The following is a 22,575-nucleotide window of genomic DNA, read 5'->3' on the forward strand; positions in this document are numbered from 1 at the left end:
CATTTAGTACCTAACTTTTGCCAGGAAACACAAGGAATTATTTTTTCTTCTATAGATTAAATGAATCCTGTATAATATAACTGGAATTTATCCACTTCTGGCTCCCATTAAGCTTTTGATTTCAAGAGTATCCAGAGGCAATGAGTTTCACGTGTTACATAAAAATGTACTTCCTTTTAATTGTTTAAAATTCACTGGCTCTAAGATGTATTCAGTTCTTGTACTAGGAAAAAATATCCTGATCTTCAAGTCTCTGTAGAGTCCTTTCCTCATTGATCTCTGTACTGATGTCATCCTCTATCTTCTGCATACTTTTATCTTTTCTTCTTCTGTCTCTCTTTTCTCTCAGCTTCATGCTGCTTTCGGATGCTCAGATCTCCTCCTTTTTCTTCAGATCTTTTTTTTGAAAATCCACTTCCCTTTGTGAACCTTATTACCTGACGGTCTCCTAATGGTATCCAGCTCTGCAGCCTTCTAGACCGTTTTCCAGGGAATTGCCTTCCTGTGAGTTAAAAGTTCTTAGACCTTGTCTTCCCAAATATGCTTGTGTTGCATGACATGCCTCACACTCTGCATGATTGCCAACCTCGTTACGGTGTCCTTAATTATTGCGATGCCTTACAAATAAGCTGTAAAATATTACTTTTAAATAATATTATAGGTATTTTTACCCATCTTGAGAACATATCCTGGAACTCTATGAAGAATATGTTACACTACACATACAATGCTATGTTTACAGAAAAATCAGCTCTTGTGATCTACGTAAGTATTGTATTAAGACAGTGTGACTGAAAAATTATCAGAGTAAAGACCATCAACCATAGCCACAATGTGGTATATGAGGCATAGCAAGGATGGCACCTTGTAACAAAGTGTTGTGGGTTTTGCTTGTTGTTTTAATATTTTTGTACTAGGCATAAAGACTATGAGTAAGTGAATATGCTTAGAAAAACATTGCAGAATATTTGCGTCAGCTATGAAGTTTCTAAACATCTGGTATTGAAGAAAAGGTTCATCAATTTGTTTAAAGCCATTAACCAATACACAGTTTATAACTTACTTCAGCATTAGAGTAATAAAACCTGTTGTGAGCTCCCCTATATGGTGTCATTCTAATTTAAAACAAATATTTTTTGTTTTATGACTTCACCTTTTCCATGTTTCCAGTCACACAGTGTTCCTTTTTCGTCTGACTTTGCATTTCTTTTGATTTATACTCCCCTGAACTGTAGGCTGACATAAAGGGTCCTTTAGGTTGAATGAAAGAAGAATTATCAATTGCCCAAACTAAGATTTATCAAGAAAAAAAAAGTAAAGGGTAAAAAAAAAGAAAACTAGCTTACTCAACATACAAAAATCAAATTAAAATTTTCTCTGTATTTTTTGTAAGTTCAGTATGAAGGGCTCATTTAGACCTGTCTGGTTTTACGTTTTATTGTGAGTTGTGTTGGATTCTATCATATTGATTGCTACTGCCTACTCCTTTAGTCCTTGAACAGACAGATATTAATGAATGGAAGTACTGAAAGGGTGAATATACTTAGTCCCTCTGAGTACCAGTGGCAGAACATGCTCAATAGTTTACACTTTGGCACAGGCACCACTTTCTACAGCAGCCTGATCTGAAGTCAAGGGCTTGTTATTCCTTAGCATTTCACAGACAGCATGCATAAAGCTGTCTTGATTGTAGAGGTTTTTTGGTTTGAGTTTTTGGTCTTTTGGTTTTTTGTTTCTTTTGAGAGAAGGACGTTGTGGAATTTTTTGACTTGGGTTTGGGGTTTTTTCGATTTTTTTTTTTGTTGTTAACATTGTCAATGATTGATGAGGAATTGTGCAATCTCTTCTCTTGGCTATATACACCTGAATAAGATTTATTTACCAGATTTATAAGTATAGTTGTCATTTCGACTGCAAGGCTTTAGGAGTATCTACTTCTGAGTATTTGTCATTCCTGGTGCCTGGCAGAGGCAAAGCTACTTAATATAGGCTGTTGCTTAATTCTGCACTGAACAAGTCTTGAGGACCCTTCACATTTCTGCTGCTTTACTTTATTTCTAAGGCTCTGACAATCAGAATGAAGCTGAGTGCATAGTTTTATTTTGGAGTGTTGAAGATAACAGTATAAAGCTCCAACAACAGCTCTCTTGCTCTTAGCTTCTGCAGTACTGTAGCTTTAAACACTGGCTTTAGTCATAATATACACCATATACATTACTCACTAGCATTATTGTTTAGATAAAGATGAAACTAGATTATTTTACAGGTTTCTCATGGGTAAAGAGGTTTAATCTGTCCCATAAATAGCCCTTCGTAAGACACGAAACACAATGTTTCATGGAATTTGATGACACCCTGCTCGTAGGTGCGATATACGGTGCTGCAGTCAGCTGTAGCATCCTAAACAGTTTAGGATGCTGTGTCTGTAGGAGATGACTTTTCTTCCATGGTTTGAAATCAGCCTACACCTTCAGAGCAGTGTTGAATGTTACTTAGCTTGGAGCCAGAGACTGAGGTCTCAGCTGAGAATTCCTGATCTTGGAATTTGTTTTTCCTACAAAATCACAGGTTTTAAACCCAGATGGTTGTTCTAATTAGCTAGTCTAATTGACCTGTCAAAGAGAAAAAATTAACTTGTAATTCCTGTACTGACGGCAATAATTTCTGTTCTGGGTAAAGCATATATTTTAAAATTAGCACCAAATCTGAATGTAAAGACAACATTCCACCAGTCTTGAAAATTTACTAAATCCTCAGATATATCGTTACACTGATTAGTTACCATTTTGTTTAAACGCTGCTATGTCATGATCCTCATTTGCTTTCATTTGTGTATTTGTCCAAAAGAGCTTGACTGTTAGTGTTACAGCACAGTAAAGGCCCACGATCACTTCCCCAGAATGTTTTGTGAAGACAGAAGGGGGACCATGTGGTGGGAGGTGTCACAGAACTTTATTACATGACCTAACATTTGATTGCTTTGGGGGTTTTCTGGTGACCTCCGTTTAAACATTGGAAAAATAACTGTTAGATCCACCCCATCTGTAGTTCAGGGCTACCAGATAGGAAGGAATAAAGCTCCATAGCATTTGGGAGTGGAAGGGGATGCCTTAATCCATAAGAGATGGGTACAACTCAGATTCACAGGTACTATATTTATTTTGCAGCTGATGGAGGGGACAGGAGCAGCTGTATGGATTATGTGAGGGATGGTCTGCCTTCTGACTGCGTGGCTGTCTTGTGAATAGACTATCTGGAAAGGCCGTCTGGATATCCACAAAAAGCACGTATGACTGTGGATATGTAAGCCAGTATGTTGAGGGTCACAGAATGCCAGGTCCTACAGTTGGTCCTGAAGGCAGCTGAATGACCCTAATGCTGGAGTAGAGAGAGAGAAGCTCAGGGAGGGCCAATTTTCCAGTGTCCTTTCCTCCTGTATGCTCATTTTTGATCCAGAGAATAGCTAATCATCTCTCTAGAAGAATTAATACTACATTCTTCGTGTCAGTTAGGATTTCCCAAAAGAAACAGCCTCTTCTGGAATTTAAGTCCCAAGTAATTGTCGAAAATCATGTACCATGACAATACGACCACCAACATAAACCAAGATTTCCATTCTGATTCCTTCCTTTTTCTTCAACATCTTTTAAACTGATTCTAAATTTTGTCGTTTAATTTGTGGAGTGAATCTTAAAAGATTTGATTTACATATACATTCAGGGGGTAATAATGAACCTAAAAGCATAAAATGGGTAGAGAAAAACTGTTAAGATCTTGACAATATCAGTTTAGGCTCAACATTCATTTTGGGCAAAGACATAAATTACCTGCAACTGACCCTCCCCAAACACACCTCATACACACCACTCACTGTAAATGAGTAACAATCTTCCTCAGCTCATTTTTTGACAGAACACTACATTGAGTATGGAGACCTCCTTACAGTTCTGATGGTGACCCGCTGTTCTGACCTTAGGTAGGTTTACTTTCCCTCATTTCTGAACCCTTGTCCCCATCGATGAAAATGGGTCAATGGGGGATATGCTGTCACCTTCTTTCTTGAGTTTGTGGGGTGGGGATTTCTCTGATGAAAAGGACTATAAGATAATTAAATGGTATTTTTTTTATGAGACAAAGAACAAAAGGCGTAACAACTACTCCTAGAAAACAGTAAGAATTTGTTGGTGTCAAGTAATGATACCTTACATCAACCTATCCTGTATTAGGCAGAATCTATTGCACCCAAAGTTTATTCCATAAGCACACAAGTTATTTCACAGTGTACAGTATGACACATACTGTAATACAGACAGCATAAATATTATAACAGCACTAGGCAAATTAAAGCAGCAGATCACTGATGCTCTCTACTAGCAAAGAGCTGTAAAAGTGATGAAGAGGCCATCATCTGTTACATCAGATCTTCGGCGTAAATTGAAGTAATTTGAAAGCCCCACATCTTTATGTCATCTCTTCACCGCCACAGCCTGGCGCAGTGAGGGAAGAGGGCAGTGTTGGTCCCCACCTCTACCCTGACAGCATTCCCCCTGCAGAGGAGCATCAACGCGGGCTCCAGAAGCCTCTGACTGTGTCTCCCAAGGGGCTGCTTGCCAGGAGGTGTGCTCTCAGCTCTGAGCGTACCAGGCTCCCCAGCAAATGAGGTTACAGCGGCAGTATGGATAATATATCATCAGTAAGTGTGTGCCTGCGTGTTTTTTCTGTAGGCTCATACTGTATGAATCAGTTACTAATGAGGCTTATAATAAAGGGTGCTATTAAGTGAACACTACATTAATAATGCTGGCAAGGTTTCAAGTCTACAGATGTTATTTATAGTATATGACTAAACAAATACGTATCCCCTTTGAGGCTGAGACTCTGGAGCAATTTACTGATTTCCTGTATAGGCTAGTTCATACAGAGATTCAAGTAAATAGCGTATTTGGATATCTTGCTGGGAATTGTGCTCTGAAACTGTAGTAGATAATCATATTACTGTTTATTTTTAAAATGTTTTGGAAACGTGTATGTGTTTTCAGAGGTTTAGATACAACCTCTATGCAGTTCTCATGGAGACATGCATTTTTCTACATTGCTTCTTTGAAGAAAAATAAAATATTTAAAGAATATAACCTACAGTTACACAGGAGAGCTGAAATTAGTAGAAAGGTTAGGAGGAATTCTGGAAACGATGGACTTAGCAAAGGCTAAAAAAAAATTTCCCATATCCTCTCCCCTTCATCTGGTTTTGAATTTAATTCATTTCTCTTATTTATAAAGATTAATTGCCAGTGAGAGAGGTTCTGTAGTTTTAAAATTCTTTTGAGTAATGAATAACTAGATTTGTGATTTTGTTTCTTTGTTGCCTCTGATAATATTGCAGTTTTAGAGAGGCCTTTAAAACTGAAGAAAGCTATAAACTCACAAAAGTCTCTGATTCACTCTGCTGTCTCTTGTATGTGTCAGGAGTAATAAAAGAAATATTATACAGCAAACTAAAAGTGTCCTAAACCAACGTAATTCCATGTAGAGCAGCAACTCTGGTTTGAGTCATATTGCTAATAATTGAACAACAAGAATTTACTTCATATTTCTCATATTATCTAAATACAATACAGCAATGACAGTGAATAGACAGATAAAAACATAGCTTGGTTTACCTCTTATCTCTTTGCTGTTCTCTTTTAAATTCCCAAATTTAAACAGTTGAAAATTTCTACATACTGACATGTAAAAACAGCTGACTATATGATGCTTAAATAATTTGCTATAAAAATATCACTTACCATTGCCAAGTATCTTCTTATTTAAGTCCACTATGAGCATGCCTTCTTGGATATGAAGTATGCAGCAGAGTCAATTCCCAGTGTGTTAAATACTTGACAAAATAATAAACGCAGTGTAACTCCAGAGTATTTGGATATTTGACTGTAACTCCTAAGCATTCAAAGTGACTACTCAGTATAATAACTTTTCCTCTGCAGAAAATGCCTTGCTACTTGCCAGCAAATCTTTAATGCTTTAGATTGGGTATTTCCAACTACCGCCCTACTTGCTAGGCAGATGTGTATAAAAGAGATGTTATTTCACTGAATCAACCACTGAGATCGTAACCCTTTTCCTGTACCACAAACAGAAATGTAAAACCTCAGACTTTCCTTTTGGACTTTTACTGACTTGTGTCTGTTGTAAGAAAGCAAAACAAAACTAGTCCAAGGGCTAATATATGGAAAATGTGTTAAAACATTTTAGATCATCTCATTGCTTCTCATTCCTGCAGTTCATTGGTTAACTGGCTCCTTCTGTGTTTATGTAGTTGCATGGTACAAATACAACACCTAAACTTCTCGCCTGAAGTTGAAATGATTCATTTATTACTTTTTACCACCCCCACTCCCCCACCAAAAAAAAAAAAAAACCAGAAGAAGAAAGAAAACACACAGTGCTCATTTAAACCAAGTGAGTGAAAACGCCTTTCATAAGGTCTGCAAAGGCTTTGGTGAATAAAGTCTGTGTAGTAGAGGGAAGAGTTTTGTCTAAGGATAGCAGAAATCAAGCTAAAACAAACAGATACAATTAGGATCCTTTTGCTGTGTGGAAATAAGATGATAGTAAGGAGGTGCAAATGTTATTCATATCAGATTGCTTGAGAGGGATTCATTGTTTCGGGGAAGTGAGGGAGGAGGTATTTTTGTGAGGGTTTGTCAGACTCTGCTAGTGGTTTGCTTTCAGGAATTACATCATTGGTCAATGTTTATTTATGTCTTTCTGTGAGGTAATTACTCACCCTAAATAGTTAATATGTATGCTTTCCACCTTCTGGGTGCTAATAAATATCAGTTAATTAAATGTTATAGCCACAGTGGACAAAGCAGAAGAGAAATCATGAGCGAGTGCCATACTACAAAGTGGAAAACAGGTCTCAAGTAAAGATATTTCCTCTGGTCCTTTTTGTGTACTACACCAGAGGGAACAGGGCTATTTGAAAAGTCACTATTCCATAGGATGTACCACACTGATTTCCGATACCGGCTGTGGATCCAGTCAGTCACTGTCAGAAAAAGCAGATTAGAGTGGGCAACTCTTTTCTCCAGCCTGCATCCCAGCCATGAGTACCTCTAGCACAGCTCTGATGGGATAGTGTGATTCTGCCTTAGCTCATCATCCTCTCCAGATGGCTATTAGACTTAATAAAATTCTAGCCCTAACAGCTTGTTTCAGGACCACAGCTGGAATCAGCATGTCTAGACTAGCGCTGATTTAGTCCTGGCTCTCAGACCTATGTGCATGCTACTATTCCATATGCTTCCTGTTAGAGAGGCAATAATGCCATTTCACAGCATAACTTTAATTTTTCGGTTTTCCTCCCTTTTTTTTATTGTAATTAGAACTTATTTTTCTTATACAGGAAAACGTTCTGCCCCTGCTACGGACAAGACTACTGCCAGTTCTGCCGGAACAGGGCAAACTTCCAGACAAACAAAATGAAATTCACAAAGGAAACAGTTAAATTTTCTGCCTGCCTTCACTGTCATAGAAAATGCTAAACACATTTGTAAGTTATATAAAACTGAGTCAGTTCATATTTTCCCCTCCTGGTTTCTAAGCCCATAACAGCAAAAGGACCTTGGGACATCTCTAATCTCTCAAGAGTTTAGCAGTAAAAATAAAAATCCCCAGCAGAAAACAACACTCTACACCCTCCCACTGCTGAGCAAACGAGTTTCCCGTTTTTCTCACTTCTCCTCAGACTAAACAATGTTAAATTTACAAATGTGACAGCTATTTATAGCAAGGACTCTCCCCTAGGAACCACAGAGGTTTGGTCTATATCATTGTCCATAATCCACAGGATGGCTTTCAACCCAACACGTCAAGTAATTAGAAGAGTAACCTCCTGCCTTAACCGATGCAGCGAGGCATGCTACAGCCCTACGCTGGATGGTGTGCATGGGCAGGGGGGGGTGTTCCTCAGCTGTAAATTAACCTCTGATTTCATTTTTTTCTTGTTTGCCACGAATAGTAATCGATAACGTTACGAGCATCGTGCCCTCTAGCAGCAGTGTGCAGAACACGAGGAAGCAGCCTGCTGCGTAGGTGCTGCAGGGGAGGCAAATTAATGGATATCCAACAGTGCTGATAATCCTCACAGCAGACACTGAAGGAATTAAACTGCTGAGTTGCACCTGCAGTGAGGGGAAAGGGGGCTAAAAAGCCACATGGGGAGCAGTGGAATAACCGGTGTGAGGCTGTGAAAACAGCAGAAGGCAGTTCAGATACATAAGTGCAGGGCATGAGGGGAAGGAAAGGATTAAAGGAGGAAAGGTCTCAAGTTAGTTTGCTAGGCTGGATTTGAGGAAGTGGGTAAAGGCATAAATAGAAGGTGGTGGGAACCGGCATCGGCTGAGCCTGGACTGGGGAAGGTGTGGTACTGGATTGGGCTCTGCAGACTGGGCTCAGGGGAGAGCAGAGAAGAGGTTTAGTGAAAAACTGTCTCTTTCCTTTTCTCCCTGAAGCAGCAAGGAAAAGGCATTTAGGCTGTGTACTTGAAAGCTCTTCATCCACAGTCTGTATGCTGCTTCATCCACTCATCTCAGTAGACACGGCAAAGGTCAGTGGCTCATGTTATCCTTACTTACAAACTGAGGAAAAAAAACCCCACTCAATTTGAAGAATGTCATGAGTCAGACACTCTTTAAAAATCTTTTGCTTCATAGAAATTTATCCATACCCCTAAACCCCTTTTTATTCCCTTTTCTAGAACTCTTATTTCTTTTTAGGTAATGAAGGCAAAAGAGGCTAATCTTAAAATGAAGAATACATTATTGATGGTTTCGATAGTATTGCTATTATTTCCAATACTATTCTCCAATCCAACTTTAATATAGCCTGACATCTTGTTTGATTTTTTGACCACTGCTGTGCACTGAGTAGAAGTTTCCACCAAGCCGTCCACAGTAATGCTTGCATCTTTTTCTTGAGTGATTTTGAAAACCATCACTGTATATGAATAGTTCCAATTGTTCCTTTCAGTACACATTACCTCACACTTACCTACACTACATTTCAGCTGCCATGTTGTCCGGTCCATTCCTTTAGGGTTGGATTGGTTGTTGGTTTTTTTAATTGGGTCTCTTTTAAACAATCACACACTATTTCCCAATTATGCTGTCTCTGCTATTGCACGCTTTCTTTCCTGATGAGTAGTAAATGTATTAAATTACCCCAAATTTTGATAGGTCTTGGGCTCTCCCCTTGTTAATATCATTGCCAGCTGAAAATAACTATTAACTTATATTTATTTAGTCTTTACTACTTTCTGGGTCACATTTCTTTTAGTCCTCAGCTACAGGAAAACTGGGGAGACTCTGTTCACAAAGGCTTGTAGTGACAGGATGAGGGGCAATGGCTGTAAACTGGAGAGGGGCAGATTCAGACTGGACATTAGGAAGAATTTCTTCACACTGAGGGTGTTGAGGTGCTGGCACAGGTTACCCAGGGAAGCTGTGGCTGCCCCATCCCTGGAGGTGTTCCAGGCCAGGTTGGATGGGCCTTGGGCAGCCTGGGCTGGTGGGAGGTGTCCCTGCCCATGGCAGGGGTGGAACTGGATGGGCTTTATGGTCCCTTCCGACCCAAACCATTCTATGATTCTATTCTTCACCCTTAAACACCTTATACCATTTAAAATATACAGCTAGGTTATGCTTCTAAAATTATACTTTTATCCATTATTCTGATGCATTTATTAAAGAATTTAATGGCAATTGGATGTTAAAACTCAGTATGGAGAAGTTCAGCTAGGTAGCTATAAGGAATGCTGGCATTTCCCTACAGAAGCAGAATGGCAGGAGAGAGAAAAATCAGAACCTCAGTGCACAAGAGTCCCTTCCAGTCTCCCGAGAACAGCGTGGAGTAATTCATTACCAGTGGAATTCAGTAAAGCAGCTCCCAGGTGCTCTCAGTTGGGCTATTTACTGAGCCCAAACACCTTCCTTTGTGCATCCAGTCACACTTCTTCATCTTCCCAACCATGTTTGTAACCCTCTGAATCTGGGGAAACTGCTTGTGCTGGTCTCAAACTGCTCAAGCGAAAAGAAATGAGACTAGGAAGGGAGTGGAGGATGCAGCTCCAGGCAGCCCCGGGCCACACATCCCCATGGTGGCCCTGAAAATGGAAGCACCAAGGAGCAGCAGCACCCTTACTGCTGAACAAAGCATTAAACGAGCCTCTCTGTCCAATTCTGAGAGCCACGTCTTTTAGCACAGATGTTAACAAGGTGAGAGGAGCTCAGACAAAGGCTATTAAGAGTTTGAGGAGTGTGTTTGCAGTAAGGAACTAAAGAATTTGTATTATTTTCTTTCCGCAGATTGTTACCATGTGATTTCTTAGCTGTCTGTTTAAAACCTTCATGAGACAAACCTCAAAGGTCTGGGATGTGAAGGCAGATGCATTGGAATCAGAAATGTGGTTAAATGAAAGTTCATCATTAAGGTAATTAAGACTTCCTGGAATGTTTATTCTGTTCTATGCAATTTACCCGAGCAACAATGTACTGGTTTGGGCACAGTGGTTAATCCCATTTCTATGGTTAATACGTTCATAACTAGTTTTTGGGAGCTATGTTTCTGTTTAGATCTTTTTTCAAAAGCCTTCCTGGCCGTTCACATTTTGCGTTAATGTTCTTCTGGAGTGGAAGAATGTAACAGCAATTGGCAAAATCAGGTAAAATAGATTCACCTCACTAATGGTTTATTTTCTTTACCTTTCTTCACCTGAGTGAAGCTATTAATCATAACTTACTAGTTGTAGCCTGATTGTTCCCAACATGCAAATGTTACATAGATTAATGTACTTTGAAAATTAAACCCAATACACTTTTTATTCCATAATCAATGGCTTTATCATACCAAGATCCTTTTGAGTAACACGAAGTATATGAGGCAAACTGTTTTTAAATGCGGCAAAGTTTTTTGGGGTTTTGGTTTGTTTGGTTTCTTTTAATCTCTAGAACACTCTCTCAGGTGCATTATTTTAGTTTTGAGAACAGTATCAACACAAATCTTCATAGACTGCTATTGAATAATATACTTACGTCTATATTTGACTACTAAATTGTGAAGATGATCATTGTTTATTTCTGTGAGGAAAATAACCGATGCTCAGCTGCAGAAGCTTAACACCATATTGGATTCTCCTCAGGCACAGGCAGCTCTGCAAGTTTAAATATATTTCGAACAGGTTTAGTTTGTTGTCTTCTTTCTCTCTATACTTTTATTTTCATGGATGTTTTCCAAATTCTAAGAATTCCTTGAATTGCCTATCAGTTTAGTTTCAACTTCATTGTCCCACCCTCAGGAACCCTGTCCTAGCCAAGGATGCTCTTCTGTTGCAGGCACAAGAACTCTAGGTGATGAATACTCTCTTTATGGTAGTTACACAGGAAGGTTGTTCTCACTTAATTACACTGTTCACTTGGAAAAACTGCTGCCCCAGCCCAACATATTAATAAGTACTCTTAAGTAGAATAGTTTCAAATATGCTTGAAAAATCACTACTGTGCATTTATACAAATTCTGACAGTATTTCTTTACAATGCGAACCTTGTGCTATTGCAGGAATCTTAATTTTGCTATAGGTTACGTGGGCTGATGAAAAAACCTTCACCACTTGTTGGCCTGTATGTAATGCTTAACTTCTAAAACCAAACAGCTAATGGTTGTGCCATGTAACAGGCCAAATACGTATGGTATAAACTGACTTTGCCTCAATTCTTTCTGTGATGAATGAACATTCTGTTCTCAGAAATAATTGCTTAGAAGAAAAAGTTGCACACATCAACGATACAGTGCAAATGGTTACTCCCCAAATCCTTGTTAAGCTAATTTCATAGGAAGCAGGAATTTGTGTTGGTGTTTCTGAATGTTATACAAAGCCCAGCGTTCAGCAGAAACCATTCACTAGTCCCAAAGCGTGATGCTGTTTAAAATCAGTTAGCACTTGATGACAAAATTCCATAACCACCTAACATGGTACAAGCAGTTGTTATATAGTGAGATATTAATTAGCATGGGACAGAGGAAAACATTGAATTACAAGGACTTCTGGAAGCATAAAAATTTTCAATGAGCAGTGAGAACAATAAGCTGTGTTGTGTCAAAGGTCGTATGTTGTATTTATTAAGATAGCTAGACAGAGCCTTTCTAAACGATCTGTCATTTGGGTCTGAAAAAGAATGTGGGGAAAATAAAATAGATCCAGAGTATTTTCATCTGTGTAAATTGTTGACCTAATTGATAATTTTGTTAATTCTACCAATGAAATTGTGTGCCATTTGAGAGCACGCATATGCACGCAAATTTTATCATAAATTTTGGAATGCCAAGATACTTAGGAACAATGCTAACATTTTCTTTGTAATATTTCTGTGTTGTTCTTAAGCATAAATATAAATAAATATCCATAAAATACTTGTTGCGATCTTATTTGAGGAAAGGGTTATGCCTGTTTAACATGGAGGGATGCTGGTGCATAGACACAGTAAATGAGGGATGAAAAGGTATATGATACATGTATGAGAAAGTGCAAAATAGAATATCCTTACCTGTATTACCAGGGAAATGGAAGGAGTTTTGTCTTTGTTTGAAGTAATGACTGGAGATATAGAACTCAAACACAGGGAATTTTTGGCCTGGCTTTTTTCTTTGCTCTTTACCTGTATCTACTATTATCACTGATTTACGATGACACCATAAAAACAAAAGATAGTGTTAAGGGCCCCTACTTGAGCTGCATCATCCTCTGATGCAGCTTTCAGGGTTTACCATACCTGACTACTTTCTTCAAGTACTTGCTAGGCAAGAGTTCACTACACAAAGTCCATAAGGTTTGCAGTTTCATACTCAAGTCTTCCTCTTCATCTTAGTTGGATTTCCCTCTTGAGACAAGGCAGGAGGCACTCTGTAGCTACCTTTTAAACTGCCCATTCCGTTAAGAGAGTTTGAATGCTGATGGATTCAACTGCACCTGCTTGGGACCCCTAAAAAACATTATACCAATACCACGGCAACCTGCTCAAATTATTAATTCTTGTTATATAAGGTCTCAAAATGTTTTATTGGTCATAAACATTTCTGTACAATATGGTGAGTTCTGCCAGAATTCCTGATTTGATCCAAAGCTGATGTTTCAATAAGAAAGTTTTGAAGATCGGATTTCAACTGCCCGTTTGGAGGCAAATTCACGAAATGCAGTAAAATAAATTAGGACCTCATCACAAAACTAAAGTTAAAAATTGCATTTTTGGAATTATGAATTATTGACCACACAACAAAGTGATCTAGGTCTTCTACTCAAGTTCTAGAGAGAATTATCACACTGACTGCCTTAGGAGGAACAGAGCACAGCTCGTAAATTGTCCCATCTCTGGGCAACTTTCTAGTTTCTCTGCGAGACTTCAAGTAGAACCTGAGGTTGGCTGGATTTGAGGACACGATTGTGCAGCGAGCAGGAAAGGGGAATGGTGGCCAATAAGTGAAGCAGTAAGTGTAACTAGAGTGCCCCCAACCACCTAAGATTACAGAGAAAAAACTAATTCATTTCAAAAGAAACTAATTAATACTTTTAGATGGGGAAAGATTGTTCTCCTGCATATGCTGAGCTACATGTTATCTGTGTGTCAGCAGTAAAGTACCTAATGTGCATATGTGTATATCGTGCCAATTCATTTTTATTTCTATAGATATGTATATACGCATATGTGGATGTATATTTATATAGCAAAATGTGTCTCTTTTCATGGTCAGTTAAATTCATTGGTTATTTGTGAGACTATAACGCATCTTGGGTGTTCTGGCTAAACTAATGCTGCCAAAACTGTCAGCAAAAAAAGATCGGAAAAGCCAAGGAACCTTAAACTTCTCCCCTAACAAGTGCTCAGTTGTTTCTTCAGGACATAGAGGAGGCAGAAAGCCCAAGAAAGAGGAGGAGTAGGAAACCAGAGAGGAAGCAGAGAAATTGCAGTCTGATGTGGATTTCATAAACTGCTGTGTTTAATCTTTTAGAGACCCTATAACAATAATCCATGCTAATTAGCATTTTAGGAATTTTAAGAGGTTTTTCCCATAGGGGAAAGATAATTCATACTTTAATCCAGAGCTTGCGTATTCAATAGTTTCTCACTTTCATTTTGCATAAGCATTTAACATTTTTGTAAATTACACAGGTAACATTTTCAGAAACAGCTAAATGCCACTTTTAAAACTGATTTTCTCGGTCAGACTAAGATCTCCAAAGGTATGTACAACCTAATTCCTAACAGTTTTAATGTGAACAAGCTGCAGAACTGCTCTTCAGTCTCTTAGGACCAGTGTCACTTTTGCAAACAGGACTTCTACTAGGAGTCGGTTAGGTATTTTTAACTAGTATGCCATATAATTAAATAACTATATATATATATATATATAAACAAATGCTGCCGTGTATAATTCTTATTCCCCTCTGTGGGTTTGTCAGACCCACAGGGATAGCACTTTGGTTTGTGGGCGCTTCTCCTAGCAACTTCTGTTAACGTCAGAATTACTTGGGCAGCTGCATCTTCATACCCCACACTGAGAGGTTACTATTTGGCACTGTTTTGTGTGTGGATTTCATATGCCTGTATCTCTGGTTATTTGTACCAGGTCCGCTTCAATTTCTTGTCGTCTTACAACCACTTTTGATACCATCTTAATGCTATTACTTATTGAACTTATCTGCTGTAGTTGTTCGTATTGGGGGAAAAAAAGATGAAGATAAGGTCCGTGCCCCAAAAAGCCTATAATTAAAACAAAATCAGCATTATAGTAACATACATACTAGCCAGGCTGTAACTGGACGGTCTGTTTAGTTTTGTTTTGACGTGCTGTATGAAGCAGCATTTAACAGATGTTGGGAAATTAGCTTTCTGTGCTTCTCATATAAACATACAGCAGAGATGCACGTGTATGAATTATTTTCATCATTGAATGTGACTACTAATGTCATCAGGCTTTTTTTTTTTAATGTTTGTGCCTATTCTACTGTGTTTTGAGTCCTCCTTGCCAAAAAATACCGAAACTTCTCAAGCGAAAGTTAGGAGACTCTTGTAGCAATGCTTTCTAGTGCAGTATTGCACTTGATTCTGTCTCTTGTATAAAAGATATTGCCCTGCACAAGCCCTCCAGTGGAGAAAAAAAAATTGAAGAAAAGTATCAACTGTTTCATTACATATCCTCCATACATAGTGCTGACAAAAAAAATCCCAAACAAAGCAAACTGGGCAGGTCTCTCTTGGTCTTCAGGGCGATTTGTCCTTCTCATTATAAGTAAAGGTAAACTATCATCCAAATTATGTAGTTGACTTTATTATGGCTGCTCACATCTCTGCTGAAATAGCACACAACCAGGAGGGTAACAGGACTTTCCTCTCTTTCTCTTACACAGGGGAATGCAGTATTGAGGATAAGATTCCCTTTTACAGCTTCCAGGATGAAGACAAAGCAGCATGAAGTGGGGAGCTGGAAAACTCTGGCTTGCCCCTCTCTGTTCTGTATAGAGGCAGGGAAATAAGGCAGGTTATGCAGAGAGCAGAGGCAACACATGGGACAAAGCCTAAAACAGAACAGAATTAGAAGAGAGCATATCTGACAAAATTATGTAGAGATTTCCTAGTTTCCACTTGTATTTAAAGTTATTTTGCATTTCACATCTGCAGTTTTATTTTGTGGCCCCGTTAGTTCAGTTTTCACGCGTGAAAAAGTCTTACGTGTTTCTAAAACAACAACTATGCTTTTAAAAGAATATTCCCCCCACCCACCAGATTATAACAGACGTGCAATATTAATTTAGGGTGAGTGGGCACAGATGTTATCAAAATCACCCTCTTACCTGCCAACTCCACCCAATTTTCCAGTGCTTGGGTATTTTCTTCCGCTGCTGTGTGGAATTTCTTATTGTAATGTTCTTATTTTTTTGGCTTTTTTTTGGCTTTTTTTTTCCCCTCTGATGTTTTATCCAGTTGCTAAGCATACAGCCTCTTCCTCTGATCTGGTGTCTGAGCTAGAACAACACTTCATGACAATTATTGAGAAGTAGCCTCTGAAGATGTGATATGATTAGGGCGAGGGGCCAGGGACTTGTGCTGAGTGCTGGAAGAGCACTTCATAACCGCCACAAATCTGTAAGTTTGGGCTGGATTACATGGCAGAGGAGAAGTGATGTGATGTGAAATATGAGTTGGAGAAGTACGCAAAAGAGGGAGGAAAGTGAAGAGGCAGATTTAAAACTGGATTTTCATTTTCCACTGTTACCAATGTGTGAGATTACTAGAAGGGTGATGCCTTTCTTTGCAGACTCTTTGAGTTCTCTGGACCTTTTCTTTACTTCAATATTATGCTGCTAACACACGCTTGCAAAAAAACAAGTGCAGCTGTGAGTTCTCTCTGCACCTCAGGCTTATGAAAAGCTATATTAGCACTGCACTAAATCTGAACTAATGTACCCTGTCCCTTAGAAAGGTCTAATAGCTCAGGATCAGCTTTATGCTAACAGCTCTTGAGCAGGCTGGAATGGAGGCAAAGCAAGTTTTATTTTCCCACAATGTGCTTTTGTAGAGCTATCCATATTGATTCTAATTTGGAAGGAATATTAAAAGCTTTCTTAAAATACATGATTTTTCTTTCCATTGTTATATGTCATAGTGCTTTGTAAATGAGGCAAGCATCACTGTCCATATTTCATGATACGCAATACTAGGACAAGCAAACTATAGTGCCAGACCTCAGCTACACAATGGTCAGGTCTGTGCCTCGTTCAGATCTCCAGTACTCAGTCCACTGGGACCATATTGTGTCAAAAAGTGGCAGCTGCAGGATTTTTCAAATTCTGGACTAATATTTAATTCTGTAATTCTTTATATTAAATCCCATGTTTATTGCTAAATGTCCACAATGGCCAAACTAGAAACTGCAGCGCATTATACTCAGCCTAAGTTTTTCTAGTTTAATACCTACAAAACGAAAGCAGAATTACATCAATCTCTTGTGAAAATATGCAGAATTTTAATCTCTACAATTTGGAGCAAGTAATAATAATACCCCTATAAAAACATGCAGCTGTTGTCACACATCAGGTTTCATAGCTTTACATAGAACATCAAACAAAAAGCTCGTAAAGATAATTTCCTTTAAGTATGTTTCAATTACAAATTAATACACCAATTAGCTTTAAAAAGTTGATTGTATGCAAAACACGGTTCTGTGTTCTCCTATCTACCGTTGTTGCTTAACTTCAACCAATGTTGCTTAATCTTCAAAAAACGTGATAAATTGTTAATGACATCTCCTAATCCAGAATTTAATCCTGATTTAACTTGGTTAGCTTTTGTGGCATTATATCAGGGAATTATATTTGATTTTAAACGTTTCAGGTTGTTTTACCTACTTAGCAATGATTGTGCTGTTTAGAAAATTGTGGTGCCATCATGTGGACAATATTGAGAAGCATAAAAAACAGTTTTTAAAAGAAAAACTGGGTAACAGATAAGTATCTGTAATCAATATGGCAAATCAGCTGAATTATAAATATGTATTATATGATATAAGAAGCTATGCACAAATCTGTAGTTTTAAAACTGTGTTAGATAAGAAGAAGAGCTGATAGTGGAATCGTAAATCTTTGATTCAACGCTGTTTATTTTCCAAGAGCTCTGGAACTCCTTTCCCATGAGCGCAGACTAATCAAAACACGCACAAGAGTCTCCAAGCTGCTTTTAATCAGCACCTAATTCAAACATTACCTACTTCTGTACTTATTTCTGTGTTTATTTCTCTGGTTTTCCTCTAAGGCTTACAAAACTGCTGTTTGTACAGCCTGCATTGCTTCTCTCCCACACTAACGTACAGACACTCACACAAACACTCCTGTCCATAACACTAACCAGCACTTTGCCCACACAGTTCTCATTTCTGCATGAGCTCACACAAAGCTTTGTTTCAGCAATGGTTTTGGTTTAAGTCCTCTTCTTGTTTCTTACATATAACCAAGATGAAAGAGGCTTTGTCAGATTTGAAGTAGCTATCACTAATACCAATAAATGTCCACAATGTTCAAACTAGTAACACTACAGTGCGCTCAAGCAGCCTAAGTTATTTTTTCGTTGAATACCTACAAAATCAAAGCAGAATTTCATGTATCTATCATAAAAATGTTTAGAATTTCAGTCTCTGTAAATTGGAGTAATAGCAACGCGTCTGTAGAAAGCATCATTTGCCACACGTCGGGTATCATCCCTTTACATAGAAAGAAAAAGTTCCTAGAGATAATTTCCTCTATAATACCCCATCTATAACAGGCCTTTGAAGGTCTGCACATGAGGAGTGTGATTCAAGAACTGTTCATTGCGATATGTTCTCCCAAAGCAAGCCTGTCATCATCGATCTCTTTGCCTTGAGACCCTGTATGCTGAGTGCTACTTAGGGTCTTCTACAGTGTGCTTGTTTAATTTCTATTGAAATAGAGGGTTTGGAACAGATAGTCTATTTGGGATAGAGCTTGAAGACATAATATGTTTCAACTGGTCCCTTCTTCTGTGAACGTTTTGTTGGTTTATTTCGGTGAAACTTAAAAAGTTCTATTTGATCTTTATAAACACTGAAAATCATGGAATCCTTTTTGAGAATGGAGATTAACGTAGTATTTTACTCAGAAATTCACATACTTTATGCAGAGAGAGACTGCTTCTGTAGTACAGTACAAAAAGGAATATGTATACGTGTAACTTTACTAAATGGATTTAACGGAATGTCATAAATTAAGAAGATACTCTGTGGTGCTGTCTCAGCTTCCATATAAAGACAGGTAACTCTATGAAGTAATAACATCTGTTTTCCATGTCTGTGTGTCTCATGCTTGGTTGATTTTAAAGTATAAGAAAATGTGAGCTCCAGCTGAAATTTCTACCATTCTTGGGCAATTTTTTACAGGTGGATTCTCTGGTGTCTAATTAGGTATGAACATAGACTATGATCTTTTTCTTATTGGATAAATTTATGGTGTCTCTTATTCTTTTTCTGCTTTGGCATTTGTTCTCTTGAAACTTTGTTTCAGGCTTAATATTCTTTGACAATTTCACCTCGCTGTCAAACTTGATAGAAATTATTATGGATTGAAAAGCTGTGAGGGGAAGAGGCAAAAAGAACATGATGACACATGAATAAGGCTGTCAGAAGTTTCTAGTCTCTATTGCTGTGCTCAAGTTCTTGATTATGTGTTATTTAAGTGTTTAGAATACATGGACAAAGGTAAAAAACCTCAATTCATACCTTTTTTAATTAATTCCCATAAATCTGAAGCCAATATCAAGATAAAAGAGACCTCATTTGTGATTTTTAATAATTGGCAATATTGTGCTAGGTAACGTGGAACAAGCTCAACAACGAATTTTCTTTCAGATGAACTTCCAATGAAAAAGTATCCCATGATAACTTGCATGAGTTTGATTTTCAGTGTTTTGGAAATTGATTTGGCTTTGGAAGAACTGGTTAAATACACTCTGAATGCCAGTAAGGAAGTAAAAATACATTAGATTTCCTAGATTCTGACATCTTTTGCCACCACTGAATATGAAAATGGGAAAATGAACCCTTCCCAGTTAACGCTTTTTTGATGTTGTGCAGGGTTCATCCAATTTTATTAGGTTTTGCCCCTTTGTATAACTTTGTGTTAATGAGATTATACAATACTACTAATGGTAGGCAATAATTTCCGTTTTTAAAACAAACACCTCTAAAATCAGAACAGAAAACACAAGAATCAGAAAGTCTTCAACCTCTGTTGATTGTAGTCTGGGATTTTTAAATTCTATGTCTCTTCAGAAAACTCATTCTTCCCTATTCCACTTGGGTGAGGGTTGGATCTATCAATCATTGTACCACCCTCATCGCTGGCATTTCCTGTAACTATTACCCAGTAATTCTTATCTTCTTCAGCTTTATGGGAGTCCAAGTAAGTGTGACAAATTACCTCATATTCTTTTCCAAAATAAGAGCTGCCAAATCAAAGAAAAGGGGAATTAATATATACACAAATACAGCAAATCTGCATTGTCTGTAAATAGTTAAAGGTTTTCTCATGTTTCTCTTGGCTTATTCAGAAATATGACCATGCACTTTCAAATATTAGACCCTTATAAGAAACATAATAGCTCGCTTCATTTCCTATGAATAATTCAAGAATTTGAAATCAAAGAGAAGTGCCACCTTTCTAACTTCAGAGCTAAAGCAGCTCCATCAGTATAAGGCACTGCTACGCCAACTCAGTATGTACAAGCTGGTTGGGTTCCAATTGTCATTAACATCGCCATTTGTCTTTGACTGAGGAAGACTCTGTCTACTTAAAAACTGTTTCAGCCTCAAACCTTCCCACCTTGTTTCGTTTCTCAAAACCTGATACAAATCCTCAGTCAGATATTGCTCAGAATTTCAAGGCAAACAATTGGTATACTCCTTAACAATGCTTAATCAGTATTACTTTAATATACTTTTAGTATATTAATTTGAATTGTTGGATTAACTTCAATTCATTGAAAGACTTATTCATATGGACATAAATAATATATATAGTTCTATGCAGCATTTTTTTCTCCTTACACTTCTTAGTATACCATTTTTTAATTAAAAAAAAAAACCAAACAGCTGTAGTTGCTCAAGGTATTCAAAGGGAGAGCCATCAAGAAACTACAGAAGGCAAGAAGTATGATATTATATGAATTAAAGAGAATTAAAACCAGGTAAGACTGAGCTCATTGCAGCATCACAGCAGTGCACATTACAGCCCAGAAATAAAATAAGGGAATGCAGAAAGCCCATTCTGTGTTCTTTTCCATTTCCTCAGTGCATTCCTAAAGCAACTATCTTGCTTCTTACAGTAATTCTTGATGTTGGCACATCATTATGCACGTCTCCGCTAGTTATAAATTATTCTTACCTTGTCCAAAAGTTCCTTGGAATGGCTAAGCTCCGATTAGTATAGCAATGAGTAATCACTATTTTGGAGTCTGCCTGGAAAAAAACCCAACAAGTGAAGACACTTGACAGGCATTTTTACACTAATTTAAACAATTCTTATTCAAATTAAACACTTTTGTTTACTGTTTAGTGTAAGCCTGTAAAACTCTGCATGACTCTGAGGCTCCTGTACATTGATAGTGAGATGTTTTACACCCTATCAGTTCTCAACACAATTGTGTCAACAGCTCAGACCAGCTAAATGCTTAGCCCTCAGGTCAGACACATTCTCCTGTCCAATACATCCCATTCCACTCCCTTGTGCTGGGCACGTAAAAATAAAATAAAATGAAGTCAAGCAAGCAGTACAAAGTCATTCCAGTGGCCTGTGTCATCAAGGTAATTCCACTTACAATTGATATTTCCATATGAGAGTTCCAGATGGTTTGGGGGGACAGCCTAGAAATGGACCTTACCAATTTACAATTTTTTATGTATAACGGAATTAATTTTTAGTCACGCTCATTTATCAATACCGTGAATAAAGAATATTGTCTTTGACAATTGCATAATTTTGACTGTGTTTACTAGTGAGATGATTCGTGTAAGTAAGTCATAGTTCAAGGCTGTAGGGAGTTATATTTGTGATATTTTGCTATACCCCCAGCACTTCAGGAAGCCTAGCACTCATGTGGAACAGGAAAATACTGCATCTGCTTAATATATTTACAAAAGGTTAAAAACCACATTTGGAAAAACATCCACTTATCCATATGCTGTGTGGCTGGTTTTTTTAATAGTCTTTAAATGTGATGTACAGGAGTTTTTAATCAATCAGAGCTCCTAATGCTGGAAATGGAATTTAGTGCTCAGAAATCCTGAAAGGCAGATTCCAAGCACGGCATCCTCAGAACTTGAGAATATCAACCATTAAAAAATTCTGAGGAGAAAAACTGAGCAAGTCAATCTCAAAATGAACAGCAGAACCTCACAGTTACATACGCCCATTCCCTGATTAAAAAGATTGCTTCATCCCTGGAGGTGTTCATGGCCAGGTTGGATGGGCCTTGAGCATCCTGGTCTGGTGGGACATGTCCCTGCCCATGGCAGGGGGGTTGGAACTGAACGATCTTTAAGGTCCCTTCCAACCCAAACCATTCTATAAGTCCCTCTCCCCTTCCTAAAATTACAGATCAGAACTTATATAAGGACAATATGTGAATAAAATGGACATAAACTTTTCCTAAGTGCTCCACCTACTGTTTCAATTAAATCTTCATAACATTTTGTACAGTTTTAATTTCTTACAGGAACTGGTAGTCCTTCACATTCCAGACGCAGCTGTGGATCCAAGAAGTTAGCTTGCCAGCATGTCAAAAAGGAAAGCTCATCTGACAAATATACTTGCTGAAGGCAAGATTTTTTAGCAAATCTTGTAAATGATTTATGGTCACTTGCTAGATAGAACTGTAAATAAAAATATGTATTAAGGACAGTATAATTATAACAGAAACAAGACAAGTAATTAAAAAAAAAAAATTCAACACAAAAAAC

General features: G+C 37.9%; 1 protein-coding gene and 1 long non-coding RNA gene across 10 annotated transcripts in view; one reads left to right on the top strand and one right to left on the bottom strand.

The window, feature by feature from the left end:
• Window positions 1-22,437, top strand: LOC128853360 (uncharacterized). 6 transcript variants are annotated; one of them, XR_008451857.1, is made up of 6 exons: window positions 1-3,976; window positions 7,409-8,611; window positions 9,835-10,277; window positions 10,368-10,492; window positions 14,223-14,293; window positions 15,461-16,194. It is a non-coding gene; the product is annotated as an uncharacterized LOC128853360 (long non-coding RNA). The 6 variants fall into 6 exon arrangements; XR_008451855.1 differs by lacking the exon at window positions 14,223-14,293 and having other exon boundaries at window positions 7,409-7,555; window positions 8,517-8,611; XR_008451856.1 differs by lacking the exon at window positions 14,223-14,293 and having other exon boundaries at window positions 7,409-7,555; window positions 8,520-8,611.
• The window catches only part of CFAP161 (cilia and flagella associated protein 161), a 12,694-nt gene continuing 6,325 nt past the window's right edge, over window positions 16,207-22,575 (bottom strand). For 3 of the 4 annotated variants that reach the window (XM_054077627.1, XM_054077626.1, XM_009561734.2), the window contains 3 exons: window positions 22,330-22,488; window positions 21,002-21,075; window positions 16,207-20,063 (listed from right to left, as the gene is read on the bottom strand). In XM_054077627.1, the coding sequence (XP_053933602.1) occupies window positions 19,877-20,063; window positions 21,002-21,075; window positions 22,330-22,488 (420 nt within the window). In that variant the 3' untranslated portion in view covers window positions 16,207-19,876. Of the gene's footprint in view, window positions 20,064-21,001; window positions 21,076-22,281; window positions 22,489-22,575 lie in introns of all 4 variants that reach the window. The other variant, XR_008451853.1, reaches the window with a different exon arrangement.

The sequence above is a fragment of the Cuculus canorus genome, chromosome 12 (assembly GCF_017976375.1).
Source record: "Cuculus canorus isolate bCucCan1 chromosome 12, bCucCan1.pri, whole genome shotgun sequence".
In the NCBI taxonomy this organism is placed as follows: domain Eukaryota; kingdom Metazoa; phylum Chordata; class Aves; order Cuculiformes; family Cuculidae; genus Cuculus; species Cuculus canorus.